The sequence below is a fragment of the Lemur catta genome, chromosome 15 (assembly GCF_020740605.2).
Source record: "Lemur catta isolate mLemCat1 chromosome 15, mLemCat1.pri, whole genome shotgun sequence".
Classification (NCBI taxonomy): domain Eukaryota; kingdom Metazoa; phylum Chordata; class Mammalia; order Primates; family Lemuridae; genus Lemur; species Lemur catta.
The window spans coordinates 57,340,758-57,355,867 of NC_059142.1; the positions used below are offsets into that span (position 1 = coordinate 57,340,758).

At 54.7% G+C, this 15,110-nt stretch overlaps 1 protein-coding gene across 3 annotated transcripts in view; it reads left to right on the plus strand.

Annotated features, from left to right (window-relative positions):
- Window positions 1–15,110, plus strand: part of TBCD (tubulin folding cofactor D) — a 119,968-nt gene that overhangs the window by 80,943 nt on the left and 23,915 nt on the right. For 2 of the 3 annotated variants that reach the window (XM_045525800.1, XM_045525798.1), the window contains exons 17-22: window positions 561–646; window positions 7,778–7,858; window positions 10,777–10,850; window positions 12,060–12,177; window positions 13,618–13,678; window positions 14,978–15,000. In XM_045525800.1, coding sequence (XP_045381756.1) covers window positions 561–646; window positions 7,778–7,858; window positions 10,777–10,850; window positions 12,060–12,177; window positions 13,618–13,678; window positions 14,978–15,000 — 443 coding nt within the window. The remainder of the gene's footprint in view (window positions 1–560; window positions 647–7,777; window positions 7,859–10,776; window positions 10,851–12,059; window positions 12,178–13,617; window positions 13,679–14,977; window positions 15,001–15,110) is intronic. The other variant, XM_045525799.1, reaches the window with a different exon arrangement.

Sequence of the window (15,110 nt, forward strand, 5' to 3'; positions counted from 1 at the left end):
TGGGGGTCACTGCTTGTCCTCCACGCATCTGGGAGTGGGCTGGTTGTCTCCCCCACTCTGATGACAGTGAGTGAGGTGTGGGTGGGCACTGGTCCCGGCTTCGTGGCCCAGGCAGGCACCTGTGTCCCTGTGTGTCCGGGCCCAGACCCAGGCCTGTGCCTGCTAGAGCGAGCCCCGTGCTGGGGTCCCTGTGCCCAGACGGGGTGGGTCGGTGGAGATCAGCCGCTTTAACACTGCACACCTGATGTCCGTTTATGGTATGTCTTTAAAGAAAGGTCTCTTGTGACATTTTAAAGTTGAAATATTTGTTTGAAAAAAATTAAATGCTTTTAAGTGATTTAAATAATTTTGGTGCAGTGTCTGGCGCAGGATAGACCCTCGGAAAATTGATGTGACTTCAGGTCCTCATCCGCACGGTCTCCGCAGCTTGTGGCTTGAGCTGTCGGTCTGTGTTGGGCCTCTTGGTTCATGAGTGTGAACATCGACAAACACAATTGTTGGACTTTCTGAAATGCTTGTGCAAATGCTGCTGCTTCTTTCTAACTTCACTTTCTTATTAGGGCACTTTCCCTCACGGAATCGACATTTTGACAGCGGCGGACTACTTTGCTGTTGGTAACAGATCCAACTGTTTCCTGGTCATAAGGTAAGTTTTTAATGTGTGTCACAAAAATACAATGTTCTCTGTGATTTAGATGGTGGATTAGTTTTCACCATTTTCTTTCCTCATCCTGGAAGGTCCACTAAGTGTAAATATGAAAGTTTTGTGTGAAAGTTAGTGAGTTGGAGACAGACATGTTTGTGCCGTGTTGATGGGACGGACTCGTGCTTTACACAGATGGGCCCTGTGCTCCATGTTACAGAGGTGCTACTGGAAGAATGCCGACCTGTAGCACTTTCTGGTAATTGCTTTTTTTTTTTTTGAGACAGAGTCTCTCTCTGTTGCCCGGGCTAGAGTGAGTGCCGTGGCGTCAGCCTAGCTCACAGTAACCTCAAACTCCTGGGCTTAAGCGATCCTTCTGCCTCAGCCTCCCGAGTAGCTGGGACTACAGACATGGGCCACCATGCCCGGCTAATTTTTTTTTTTTTTTCTATATATATTTTTTAGTTGGCCAGATAATTTCTTTCTATTTTTTTTTAGTAGAGACGGGGTCTCGCTCTTGCTCAGGCTGGTCTCGAACTCTTGACCTTGAGCGATCCACCCGGCTGGGCCTCCCAGAGTGCTAGGATTACAGGCGTGAGCCACCGCGCCCAGCCACTTTTTTTTTTAACAGTCGTGCTTTATTAGTGCTGGTTCTGTGTAGGGCTTGGGATTTTACAGGGAATAGCCACAAGCCAAAACCTGCATTTCCTTGGGTTTCTCAAAATGAAATCTTGCATTAGAATTGACTGTGTTCCTTTTTGTGTTTCAATAAAAGTGTTTCGAAGTTGATGTTATCTCTGGATTGTTTGTGAGATGAGTAGGAAAGAGGTACTTGGGAAATTAGGTCAAGGAATAAATATTTAACATCCCAACTGCAGTTTGCAGAAATCACATCAAGTTATTTTTACTTATATAAGTACCAGGGAAGTTATTTCGCTTGTCTTAACCCATTGCAACACTAACACAAAAAATTGTGTTTTTATGAAATGATTTATTTGCTACAAATTTGGAGAAGAAACATACCCAATGTATTTTTTTTATTATTAACCATTCTGTATCCTAAGGGTAGATTCCCTGAGAGCCCTGTTGTGCAGACTGTGCAGAAATGAGATTTCTCCATAACCAGCATGGACAGATTTTTTTTCAAATGTAGTATTTGGCCTCTTTCCCAGGAGTAATCTGTGACTGAATGCACCACCCGTCTTTTTACACCCTTTCCATCCTTCCTCAGCCGTGGACGCCCTGCTGTGCCTCGCCAGTTCCTCCCTTGCTCCATTCTGTTTTCTGTGGTCGTTAGCACCAGGCAGACATTAGTACTTTATGTGAAGAATCCACCACCTTTTCCCCTGGGTTTCTTGGTTAAATATGAAATGTCCGATTTTGAGTCAAAGTGTAGTTTATTATATCTCAAACAAGAAGCAGTACAGTTAAAGCATGCGCCTAAGCTATCCACACAGTTTTGCCATCTTAACGGTAGCTTGTTTATGCCAGCAGCGAAGAAACCCGGAGAGTCAGTGGCAATGAAATTGCCAAAGGCGTTTCCCACAGCTTGTTGAGAATTAAACATTTTTCCATGCAAGAAGTGGTCCAAACCTTGGAGGTGGGAGTCAGTTGGTGCAAGGTCTAGTGAATACGGTGGATGACAGAGAGTGACCAAGTCCAGCTTCTAGTTTGAGTGGCGTTTGTGTGACATGTGGTCGAGCGTTGTCTTGCAAGAGGACTGGCCTGTCTCTATTGACCAGTCTCAGCTACTTTATTGCAAGCATCCTCATCATTTCGTCCAATTGGCTGCAGTAGACACCCGCTATAATGGATTGACCAGGCTTCATGAAGTTGTAGAGGATAACACCAGCGCTGGACCACCAAGCAGACATCATTAGCTTTTTTTGATAAATATTCCATTTTGGACTGTGTTTCAGCACTTCATCTTTATCCAACCATTGTGCCAAATGCTTGCAATTGTCAAAAAGAATCCATTGTTCATCACACGTAGCAATATGCTGTAGAAGTGGTTTGCATTTATGTTCTGATAGCAAAGAAAGACAAGCTTGGAGATGATTTCTTTTATGATGCTCATTTAATTCATATGGAACTCATCTGTCCAGCTTCTCTGCCTTGCTCATTTGTTTCAAGTGGTCCAGTATTGTTGGAATAGTAACGTCAAATCTTGCTGCTAATTCACACATAGGCTGAGATGGATGGATTTGCTTCCACCACAGCTTTCAGCTCGTCATTATCCACCTTGGTCTCAGGTCGCCCACCTGGGTGAGTTTCAAAATTAAAATCACCAGAACAGGCTGGGCGTATTGGCTCACACCTGTAATCCTAGTACTCTGGGAGGCCGAGGCGGGCGGATTGTTTGAACTCAGGAGTTCAAGACGAGCCTGAGCAAGAGTGAGACCCCGTGTCTCCTAAAAATAGAAAGAAATTATGTGGACAACTAAAAATATATATAGAAAAATTTAGCCGGGCGTGGTGGCGCATGCCTGTAGTCCCAGCTACTTGGGAGGCTGAGGCAGGAGGATCGCGTGAGCCCAGGAGTTTGAGGTTGCTGTGAGCTAGGCTGACGCCACGGCACTCTAGCCTGGGAAACAGAGTGAGACTCTGTCTCAACAACAACAACAAAAATTAAAATCACCGGAATGGAACTTCTCAAACCATGGACGGTACTGTGCATTCATTAGCCACATCCTGCCCAAACACTTCATTGATATTTCGAACTGTCTGCCCTGCGTTGGTTCCATGATGGAACTTATGTTCAAAAATAGCATGAATTTTTGACTTATCCATGATTTCACAAAAATTGCTCAAAAAAATTTTTTTAAAAGATAATCACAAGCCAAAGCATGTGTTTGAAAGACTGAGGATGTATTAATATGTTCACAATAGGAAAAAAACCAAGAAGTGTCAAAGTGAGATGTCAGAGATATCAACTGTCAAACTTAGAACTTAAGGAAATCGGACATTTCATGCTTAATAACCTAGTATGTTCTCCAGCTGATGGACTCCAGGCCCCTGGGAGTTTGGCACGTGGACACAGGGCTTCCACCTGCCCCAGCTGTGTCTCTGCTGTAACCACCATTCTTAGGACTTCTGGTCAGTTTGTCCTCTTGCTGTTGTAGTTTTTTCCCAATGATTTCTGACATCTTCAGCATTGAGATCCTTTCTAAGATGGGTTTTGTTGTATTTTGTCATCTCGTAGTTTGCTTTCCAACAATTTTGCAGGTTCATGTCCTGTAAATTCCTCAGACCAGGGAGGTCTCAGCATGCCCTGACCCAGTCGGTGACACTTGGTCCCCGTACTCAGCTGATTCTTGCAGCTCTGTCTGCCTCATTCCCAGCCCCAGCTGGAGACGCAGTTCTGCCACTTCTGCGCCCCTGGCAGGTTTCAAACGCTCCTCTTCCCGCACTCCCTGTCCGCTGGCGTCCAGCTGTCCCTGCAGAGGCTTCCCGCAGGCTCCGCCCTCCCGAGGCTCCGCCCTCCCCGGCCCATGCTTTGCCTGCAGGCCTTGGGCCTATCCTGGCTCTCTCACCTCGCACCCGCTCGCCCAGTCCCTGCATGCGCTGCTGGGGCTGAGGGTTCGGGAGCGTGTCCTTTCTAGTCAGCCACGCAGGACTCAGGCGGCCTGCTCTCTACCTGCTGCTCCGGAGTCCCGCCCTGTGACACCTGCCGCCAGCCCGGCTGGCGCACCTGTCTGAGCGTGGGCTGATGCCTGAGGCAGCTCTGTGTGGGAGTCCTTGGTGACGCGGTGGCCGGTGGGGCCTGGGCGGTTTCTGACGGCCCGTCCACTGCCGTGGTGTTGCTGTGTTTTCCTGACTTTGTCTCGGTGTTTCAGCACCTTCCAAGGGGCTCTTCTTCCCGTCCGCCTCAGGAGGCTTTCTGCTTCTCCTTCACCTTCAGAGCAAAACCTCTCCCCAGCCACGTCTTGCTGCACACACGTGTGCCCACCTGGCATCTGTGTGTACTCTGGGGTCCCACTCTGGGGAGCCGCATGCTTCAGCCACTCTTGTTCCTCTCAGGCACCGTGGCGGGGGCTGTGGTGACACGTGCTGCGGCCTGGCGAGGCTGTGGGACGAGGAGGCGGGTTCAGCTCACACACGGGAGTGATGGGAGGCTCAGAGATGGGCGCTGTGGGAAGCACCCAGCGCCAGTGGGCAGCACGGGGGCCTGGTGTGCGGTGCGGAGAGGGGAGTGTTTGGGGAAGACCAGGTCTGTGCCTGGTCCCTCCCAGCCCAGGGCCACCTCTGTGTGTGTGTCCTGCAGGTGCTGACACGCCGTGCGTGTGGGCACACGGGCTGACGGCCTTGCGTGTGCCGCAGTGGAGGCTGCTGAGACATTAGCAACGCTCAGCTGTGCAGAGGGAGGAGGCAGTGCCAGGACGCGGTGCAGGGAAGAAGGCACGGGGCGGCGTGTTCTCTCCCCTCGCGCCTCGGAGAGCGGCCCACGCCTGCACAGGGCAGGATGCGCGTGGGCCCTCCCTGGCCCCGGGGCTGCCCAGTCTCTGCAGTGTTCACAGTGCGAAGGGAATATTTTTGTGTATATGATTTCTCACTTGTGTGATTATATCCGAAGGGATTATCAGAAGTGGAATTGCTGAACCGAAGATTGTTTATGTTTAAATTTCCTGGGTAAGCCAGGTGCGGTGGCTCAGGCCTGTACTCCTCGCACTCCTGGAGGCAGAGGCAGGAGGATGCTTGAGCCCAGGAGTTCCAGCCAACTCGCTTGGCAGTGAGCTGTGATCCTGCCACTGCCCTGGTGCAAAGCCAGGCCCTGTCTCAAAAAAAAATGTCCTGGGTCATGCCGATGGCCGTGCGTAGAGGCCGAGCGGGGTATGGCCAGGTGCTTCCAGGCCCCTCCCCACCCTGCCGGTGGCCGGTGGCCGGTGGCCGAGAGCCCTGGGACTTGGGCCGTTGGGCGGGTGAACAGAGGTTCCGTTTCCCGTGTGCAGGCAGCTGGGCATGGCTTTGCGTGGTGGAGCTGTGTGTGCATTTTTCTGTAAACTTGATGGTTTTTCTACTAGGTTGTGACATTTCTGTCACTGATGTGGAAGAGCTCGTTTATTTCAGGGAAGTCTCTTACTGGTGGTGCCAGTTGTGGGTGTTTTTCCAGATTTGTTGGGTGTCGTTTGACTTTGTTTTTGGTGTGTTTCTCCTGGCAGACATTTTTTGGGGTTATGTGTTTGAATGTATCGATTTCTTTTACGGCTCTGGGTTTTGAGTCGTAATAAGAAAGGTCCATCCCACTTGGAGATTATTTTTTTAATTTTCCGTGTTATTTTTCAAGAGACGTAACTTTTACTTTTTTAAGACATCATTTACACTCCGTCAACTTCCTGTGTGAAGCGCACAGTGGAGCAGGTGCGGGCAGTGCCCACCCCGTGGTCCCCCGTGCCTTCCTCGGGCTGTGGGGTGTCCGCACCCCTCCTCCCGCCCGGGCACCCCGCCGTGCCCCAGACGGAGACGGTGGTGTGGCTGGTGCTGCCGTCTGGAGCTTGCGGGGGGACGGGTGTTGGGGGGGACTCACAGTGCTCATGTGGGGGAGGGTTTCTCATGCGGTGACGAGGGTGCACAGAGGTGACAGTGTGAGCTGGGGGCCACGGCACTGAGGGCAGGTGGGGTGCTGGGCAGCGGAGGGAGGGTCGCTGGGGCTCTGCAGGGTAAAGACGCTTTTCCCTCGCTGTGGCGACTGATGGCGGGAACGGCGGCGAAGCTGCCGCAGGTGCTTGTCGTCTTCCTCTTCTCTCTGCGCTGCTGCCTTACTGGAGCCCTTGGAATCGGTTGGGGGCAGGAATCGAGGCAGAGAGCCGGGTGGGGGCCCCGCCCTGCTGTCCGCTCGGGGCTCTGCAAGGCTGGGAAGGAACTCGGAGGACAAGCTGGGCCACCGGTGTCCTCATTAAACAGAGGGCGGTTGTGCTGTGAGTTTATTTCTCCTGCTTTCTGTTGGGTCGTCCCCTTTCCTGGGGAACTCGCGTGGCTGCGCTCAGCACAGGGCTCTGAGGTCCGCCCTGCGTGGCGTATACCGGCGGGGGGTCCTTTTGTTGCTGAGTTTCAGACTGTTCTGCGTGTGCGGTGTATCTGTTAGTTTGCCTGTTGGCAAAGGTTTAGGTTGTTTTGAATTTTGGACTCTGAGGAATAAAGCTGCTGTGAACATTTACTCAGCAGTGTTTTTGTGGATGCACATTTTCATTCTCTTACAGAGGGCGTCACAGGGAATTTTAACACACCGAACTTCCTAAGAAACTGCCAGACTGTTTGCAGAGTGGCCATGTGACGTGTGTGCATTGTGGTCGCTGCCCAGCCTGGCCCACACTCAGTGTTTGTCTTCTAGAACTTCACCTGTTCTAGCGGGTGCAGGGCTTAAATGTGCATTTCCTGCTGGATCCTGATGCTGAACATCTGTCCGTGTGCTTATTTGCCTTTTATCTTGTGCGATGTTTCTGTGCAAATCTCCGCCAATTTTTTATTTGGGGTTTACCTTGTTTAAATAGTGTGGTGCCAGCCAGCATCATTTTCGCATATCCCAAAGGTCCCCCCGCCCAGGCTGTGGCTTGCCTTTTTCTTCTTAAAATGTCTAAGGGCTTTATCGCAGTGTAATCGGCATATGTTATCTGCAGGGTGTGCTATGTGTGACAGGGACACACGTGTGTACCGTCACTGTGCACACCGGCCCCTGAAGCTCCCCGGTGCCTGTGCCCTGGGAGTCCTGCCTCTGGTCCCCTCCCTGCGGCAGCTGCTGCTCTGTCAGTGTAGGTCAGTTGCATTTTCTAAAGTTTGGTGTAAATGGAATAAAAAGCACCTGCTCACTTGTGTCTGTGTCGCGTGGTTGTGGTGAGAGCCCTTCGTGCTGCCTGTGTCCACACCCGCCCTTCCAGCCGCTGCTGGGCTCCCTCGCCGGCAGGAGCCTCCCCTGTACGTGGACGTGGGGTTGTGTCCAGTCTTGGCTGTTACAGACTAAACTACTGTGTTCCTCCGTGTACAAGTCCACGCGTGGACAACTGTTTTCCCTTTCCTGGGTGACCACCGTGAGGGAATGGCGGGTCACGTGGCCGATGTCTAACTGTGGAGGGAGCCACATGCGGCGCGTGAATTTCAGTCCCGCCACAGCTTCACCACCTCTTGTGTTGTCTGTTCCAGCGTGTTCATCGCCGGCTTTCCCGAGTACACCCGGCCCATGATCGACCACCTGGTCACCATGAAAATCAGCCACTGGGACGGGTAGGTTTTGTGTTTTTGTTTTTCTAAGAATTCTTTTTTTCCCCCAAAAGAGAGATTATGTTGAGCTTGTAAGCCTTGAGTGTGTTTCCTCACTGTAGATGCCGTATTTTAGAGAACCTTCTAAGGAGTATAAACTAGTCTTCACGCCACGTGTGCCGGTTAATGGCCCATCTCCAGGTCTGCTTCTGGGGACCTGGTCAGGCGGCATGTCCCGTGCGAGAGCCCCGTGCGGCGTGTCGTGGGGGCGGCGGCCACCTGAGGACGGCAGGGACTCGGGCGGCAGGAGTGCTCCTCTGTCTCTCGGCTCCGGACTCTGCTCCGCGTGGCTGCCCGGCGTCTTCTGGGTCTCGAGAGCCCAGCGGGCTGTGGTGGCTGTTTTCATCATCATAATCACGGCAGCAGTTTCAGGTGTCTAAGCGTTTCGTGGGCAGTTAAACATGTCTCCCCAGAGGGAGGAGCTGAGTGTGGGATCCGGAACGTGGAGAGAGTGTGAGTGCTGTTATGGCACCTCCGGGAGGTCGGGGGTCTTCGCAGAGGACCGGCCCCGACCGCAGGTGTGAGGGCCTGTGCGGGGGACACTCGGCGTCCCGGTTTCAGGAGAAAGTTCTTTCTGATCCACTGGGGACGTGTTCACACCAAAGCCTCGCAGTGTCCGCACGGTGCTGCTGCGTGGTGAGGCGGCCGTGGCCTGCCGCAGTCCGGGCGGGGCCCCGTGGGGGGGCAGAGGGGACGTTGGCTGTTGCCGTGCGGGCAGGCGGGGGCCCCTGCTGGGAGAGCTCTCCCCCACCCCCTAACTCACAGAGACGGGAGGTGTGCGTGCACGCGTGACGCCAAAACCTGTGTAATCGGGGCCGTGTCAGTCAGTCAGGTATGTCAACACATGACCGAGGTGTTAGACTAAACGTCGGGGCTGTTGGAGTCTCCAGCTGTTACCGTTCGTTTCTTCAAATTCCATCAGGTTTTCCTTCGTGTATTGCGGGTGCGGTTGCTTACGAGACACATTCCCGCTTACGATTTTTATATCTTCCTGCTGTGTCGACCCCTTTTCCACTGTGAAACGTCCCTCTTTCCGTAGAGGGGCGGAGCTCAGGCCGTGCCAGGGCAGGAGCAGGTGAGGCTGGGCTGCAGCCTGGCCCTGTCACACTGCACAGGTCGCCTGGCTTTTCTTTTTCGTTTTTTTTTTTAAAGAGCCAGAGAGCAAACGTCTTGAGTCTCCGTCCCCTGTGTTTCATTCTTTCTTTTCACAATCCTCTAAAACTGTGGAGACCATTCGTAGCTTAGGGCTTTCCTCATACAGAGCAGCCTCAGGCTGGGTCTGGCTCCAGCTGCAGGTGCCGCCTGGCTGCGGTGGCTCTCGGCCGTGTGCCTGTCCTCCGGTCTCGTGTCCTGGCCCCGACCCGTCTCCTGCGGGTGGCCGACAGCCGGGCCCCACGCTTGTCTCCACTGCTGCAGTTTCTGCTTTTTGTGTGGAGCGTGTGGTCCGCACACATGTAATCACCAGTGTGGTTCCATTTGTGCCAGCCGTTTTACTATTTTCTGTTTTTCTCATGGCTTTTTTGGTTATTAATTTCATTTTAAAAATTGTGCAAAATCTTCTTTCTAGCAGGAACTTTAAAAATCTGAGAGTTTTCAGGTATATACAATGATGAAATACTCGAAATAAAACAGCTGCACGTGGTCCCTGTCAGGACACAGCTGCCGTTTCTCTGGTGTGCGGAGCTGGGCCTGAGGAGGTCGCCTCGTCCCCCTCTAAGGTCCAGAAACGCCCCCCCGTGGCACCAGCCGGTGTTTTCTAGAATGTTGGGGTTTACAAAGCAGGATCGTGCCCTTGGTATTTTATGATGTTTTTAGAGGTGGAGATGCTTCTGCCTCTCTCGGTCGCTGCCTTGGATGGCGTCAGCCAGCAAACCAGCTAAAGGCTCAGAAATGGCGTCTGATTTTCTGGGGTGGTGCCCGCCTCGGCAGCTGCTCCCCGTCTGCCGTGCTCACCCCGGTGCTGCTGGTTCCGAGTCTTTAATAATCAGAACAGCACCCGCACCCTGCGTGTTTTTACCCTAACGTTTCGTCAGGCCTCTGGGCTGCTGCGCGGCAGCCCTGACTGCGACCGGGTTGTGGCAGCGGGCAGCTCTGGCCTGGGCTGTCCCGTCATTCCCTGTGGTCTCCCAGCCGTGTTCAGCAGCACGTCAGATGCTGAGCTGGGAAATACGTGTGTACCCATGCGGTACGGGCTCTGACTGCTGAGCTTGAGCCATGTGAGATCCCTGTGTTCAGGCCTTGGCATCTCCAGAGTGCCGGTTCCACGTGGCCCCGTCCTCTGCTCGCTGTGTCTGAGTGACCTGGACTGGGACCCCAGTCGCCACGTGGCGCCCGGGCGACGGCAGCTGTGTCCTGAGAACCACGTGCAGCTATTTTATTTCAAGTCTTTCATTTTGGTAAATTCTCTTCCTCATTTGTTACAACCTGAGGTTCGTGTGTGTGTGTGTGTGTGTGTGTGTGTGTGTGTGTGTGTGTGTGTGTGTGTTCTGATTAGTGGTCTCGACCAAGTGGCCAGTCTCGGACTCGTGTGTATTGTCTTTCCTATCTTTTTATATTTATGAATCAAATAAAGTTAGAATCGTCAAAAAGAAGGAACTAATAATTTTCTTTCTTTTCTTTTTCTTTCTTTCTTTCTTTTTTTCTTTCTTTCTTTTCTTTCTTTTCTTTCTTTTCTTTCCTCTTTTCTTTCTTTCTTTGTCTTTCTTGAGGCAGGATCTGGCTCTGTCGCCCAGGCTGAAGTACAGTGGCGCTAACACAGCTCAGCAGCTTGGAACTCCTGGGCTCATGTGATCCTCCTGCCTCAGCCTCCCGAGTAGCTGGGAGCACAGGCGTCAGCCACTGCGCATGCCCAGAGCTGACAGTTTTCTCTCCCTCTCCCTCAGGGTCATCAGAGAGCTGGCAGCGAAGGCGTTGGCCAACCTGACCCCGAGAGCACCTGAGTACAGCGCCACTCACGGTGGGTGTGTGTCTGGCCGTCCCGTGAGCACTGCGCGAGGCCGGGCAGAAAGACCTGGGCGGGGCTGCCGTGCTGGTTTCAAAGTCCTGGGGGCTGAAAATCATGTTCTGTTTCCCTCCTGCTGAGAAGGGTCAGGGGACAGAACACCAGGACAGGCGCCCTGTGTGTGTCCACGCACAGAGAGGGTCCACCAGTCACGTGATGTCAGCTTGAAAATCAGGATGATTCCGCCAAATGGCGGGCAGACGCTGTGTCCCCTCCCGTGTTGCCAGGCGGCCCACGGCTGTCACAAATGAGCGCTTTGCGTCTACGGAATGGGCCTACACTGAAGATGGAAAGTCTCCCTCGGTGTGGAATCACCGTGGGATAGAACAGCTGGGTCTGTGTTCGTTACGCTTCACTGTCATCCAAGGGAAAAAGTGTCTCGTCTTTTCCACTTGAATAAATAAGCATCTGACATAAATGTAGGACACAATACACAAGTTTCTCAAAGTTGTACTTAATCCCGCTGGTGTTCATGATGGTGGCTGAACTGGCGTTTGGATGGTGGCTCTTTGTTGGGAAAGATTTGCCATACGTGTGTCTAACACACTGAGGGGCTTGTTAATAACCGAGGGCCTTTCAGCTTCATGAGTTAAACGTGGAAGTCACGGAGTTAGTGTGGCACTTACCCCCCTGCGGGCGAGAGTCGGTCATCGCTGTGGGAAGGAGAGAGGCTTAGCCGTGTCCCTGCTCCCTGCTGAAGAGCGTCCTCGGGCTGGACAGGGGCGTGACCTTTCGTGGATTTCCGCGATTCTTTGCAATCCAGCCACTCCCAGCTGCCCCTTGACTGGGCGCCCTCAGGGTGGATATGTCCCGAGTTTTACAGCTATCTTGAGGCTGGCAGCGTCCGGACTGCACGCGGGTGCGGAGGCCGGGACTCTGCCTTTGCTCAGAGGCGAGCGACCCCTGAGTGCGGGACGGCCTCTCCCTGGGCGGGTCCCGGCGCAACCTGGGGGTCTGAGGAGCACAGACAGCAAGGGCCTTCTCCCCACCCCCCACCCCGTGTCCCCCACCCGCGATGGGTCCCAGGAGGAAGCTCCGTGAGACGCTGCACCTTCTGCCTCACCCACAGGGACGCCCTGGGCTTTGGGGCAGCACCCGGCAGAGGTGACTTTCCGCGGGCACGTTTCTGAGCCTGACAGACTGTGTCCCCCGTCTGTCCTGCAGTGTTCCCGAGGCTGCTGTCCATGACGCGGAGCCCGGATCTGCACACGCGGCACGGGGCGGTGCTGGCCTGTGCAGAGGTCGCCTACGCCCTGCACAGACTTGCGGCGCGGGAGAGCAGGTAGGACGGTTGCGAGAGGTGCTGTGCTTTGCTCCACCCCCAGCCGTGGGATCTGGGGGCCCTGAGTGTGGGGGTGGCTCAGCCCTTCAGCATGGCTGCGTCTGCAGCAGGCGGCAGGCCTCAGGTCCCGCCCTGCCGGCGAGGTTGGCACGTGGTCCTCCCTGCTGAGCGTCGCGTCCCGGGACGGACCACCTGCCGCTCCGCAGCCAGGGGGCTGAGGCACCGCCACAAGCCGGGGGGTCTGCTGTCCCCACACAAGCCCTCGTCTCCAGGAGAATGAGCTGTTGGTTAACAGCAAAGGCACTTTGTGAAACATGATACTGAGCAACTCGCATGTGCAGTGTTCTTCATTTGTCACCCTTAATATTTTTAAATACCAGAGAATATAAATGTAAAAGTTTCGCTGAGAAATTTTTCCAGTCGTCTGCTTTGAGGACGGCAGAGCACGTGCAGTGCGGGGTGGTTCGAGAGGTTCGTGCGGGAGTGTTGTCAGCGCTGCTCCTCTTCCTCCCTCGGCTCTGCAGCCGACTCCTCCGCAAAAGCCGGAGCTCACAGGCAGACTGTGACGTCTGTGACCCGTCCCTGGACTCCAGTTTATGTCACTCCCGTGGATTCGGGAGGCTCCCTGGGGGCGCAGTGGTGGTGGGTGGGTGTGACCCCCTCTCCCCCTACCAGCCAAGGGAGGTTTGGCCGCCCGGCCTCGGCCCCAGAGCCCAGACGGCTGCGGACCTGGCCCAAGGTCACCCTTGCGGGATGCGGTGGGACCTGTGGGCGGAGCTGAAAGCTGTGTTGGTGGCGTTGCTGGCTGTGGGGGTGGGAAAAGGCGTGTGGGGTGAAGTTGTGGGAACTGGGCCGAGTGTCCAGAATCTTCTACCAGGGGAGCCTCAGGGCGTGTGTGACCCCTAGCTACGAGCTGTGACGGTACATGTGAAGTGTCCGCCAGGGATGCACATGTGGAACCCGGTGCCCAGGGCTTTTACTGGGGTCTGGTCCCGTGGATACCCGCCTAGCATGAAGTGGAATTCCGGGTCCCGGAAGGAAAGCGGGTGCTTGGTGAAGCCCGCGGTTTGTGCTGATGGTCTGAGCCCAGCGCCCCCATCTGTCCGGGCTTGCTGGGAACCCTGCTGAAACCTACATTGCTGGTGCCCGCCAGGGCCCCCTTGCCAGCGGCCCCCTCCAAGGACGGTCCAGGGCCCAGCCGGGTGGGCTTTCGTCGGGCTCATCAGGGACTTGTCTCCTCCCACAGGGGCTGCAGCAGTAGGAGTGTCCCCCACCCACCCACCGTGACTGAGCATGGGGGCGGGACACACCCTGCAGGGATTCGGGACCGTGGGGCCCTGAGGGAGATGCCGTCTTTCTAAGCCTGTGTGTTGCTTAGCGTGTGTCTGGCGTTGGGGTCTTGGTCCGTGTGACCTCAGTGGCTGTGTTTACCTTCCGCAGGCCCGTCACGGACTACCTGGACGAGAAGGCCGTGCAGGGCCTGAGGCAGGTCCACCAGCAGGTGCGTGTGCAGCCCCGACGTGCCCTCCCCGAGGTGTCGGGGTCTCTCCACCCCTCCGGCTTGTCTGAAGTCCTGGGGTGCGGTGGGCTGGCCCTCGTGTGCTCGCTCTGGGGACAGGTCCTGTTGGCCAGTGTTGCTTGTGTCCGGCCGCCGGGCGGTGGGCACAGACTGTTGTCACCTGGCTGGGACGTCCCGGCTCAGGCACGTTGGTTGAGCCGGTGCAGCCAGTGGCGGTTTCCATGAAGGCCGGGTCACTGTCCCCCAGCGGTGCCTGAGCGCCCTCCTTGGACAGAGCGCCCCACTGACCCGGGGTCGTGCCCTGTGTCGTGGGGGCTGGGGGGGGTGGCACCTGGAGTGAAGCGGAGGCCTCTGATTTCCAGCCATGTCCTGCTGGGAGTCAGAGGTCTCCAGTTCTGAAATTAAGTCCAAATGTCATGTCCCCGTTTGGGAGAAGGTATGTGCATTTTGCTGGGTTTTAAGAGATTCTCAAAGGCTTCTGTGACCCAAAAGAGGTAAAGTGTGAACTGTGGATCTTAGTATTGTACAATATTGGAATCATTCGTAAGGAATTAAGTAGTTTTACTGTTTATGTTCTTTGGGATTTCCCTCTTCACATCATAACACCCCACTGTGATCCCGGGTCCTTATCTTATCTGTGGTATTAACCTGCTGTTGGTTGTGGCAAAGCCACTGAAACGGGGGCTGGCACCTCCGACTCTGGGGACGCGGGTGGGCCGGAGGCTCCAGGGCCATGGCGGGGGAAGGGCCGTCCCCACCGACTGGCTGTGACCTGCAGGAAGCCGGCAAGTGCCTTGAGCCGTGGCTGCTTTCTCTGTAAAAACAGGTAGTAATAGAACCCACTTCCTTGAGTTTTTGTGGGCATTAAAGGGTGCGTTTAAAGAGTTTGATAGAATTTTTGGTCAAGTGTGAACATTCAGTATTTCAGTTGTAACGATGATGTCGTGAAGTTCTTTCGAAGACGCAGCGACGTCAGAATGCTGTTTGCCACCATGAGCTTCCTGCCCACGGGCTGTCTGGGGGAGGCCTCTGAGTTGGCCCGGGGCTGGTGCCGTCCTGGCCACCTCCTTCCTTGCTTGGGGCCTCGATCTTCCTCCCCGGGGACCTCCTGGGCCCGTGGTGGGGGCCGAGGCGCTGGGGGTGTGGCGCTGGTGACGCGGCCTCCCGAGGTGCTGGCTCTGCCGTCTTCTCTTTGTTTTGGATGCTTACTGCTATCGTGTATGTACTGTGTTATTTTAAAATTTCAAATTACGAATATAACTTCCACTTCTTTATTTTCAGCTCTGTGAGCGTCAGCTGTACAGGTAAGACCCCGGCTCTGTGCTGTGCCCCAGTGTGCCCGCACTGGTGCGTGGCGGCCCTGCTGTGCCCGCCGCGGTGCTGTGCTGGGACCGGGCCAGTCCGTCAGCTCCCT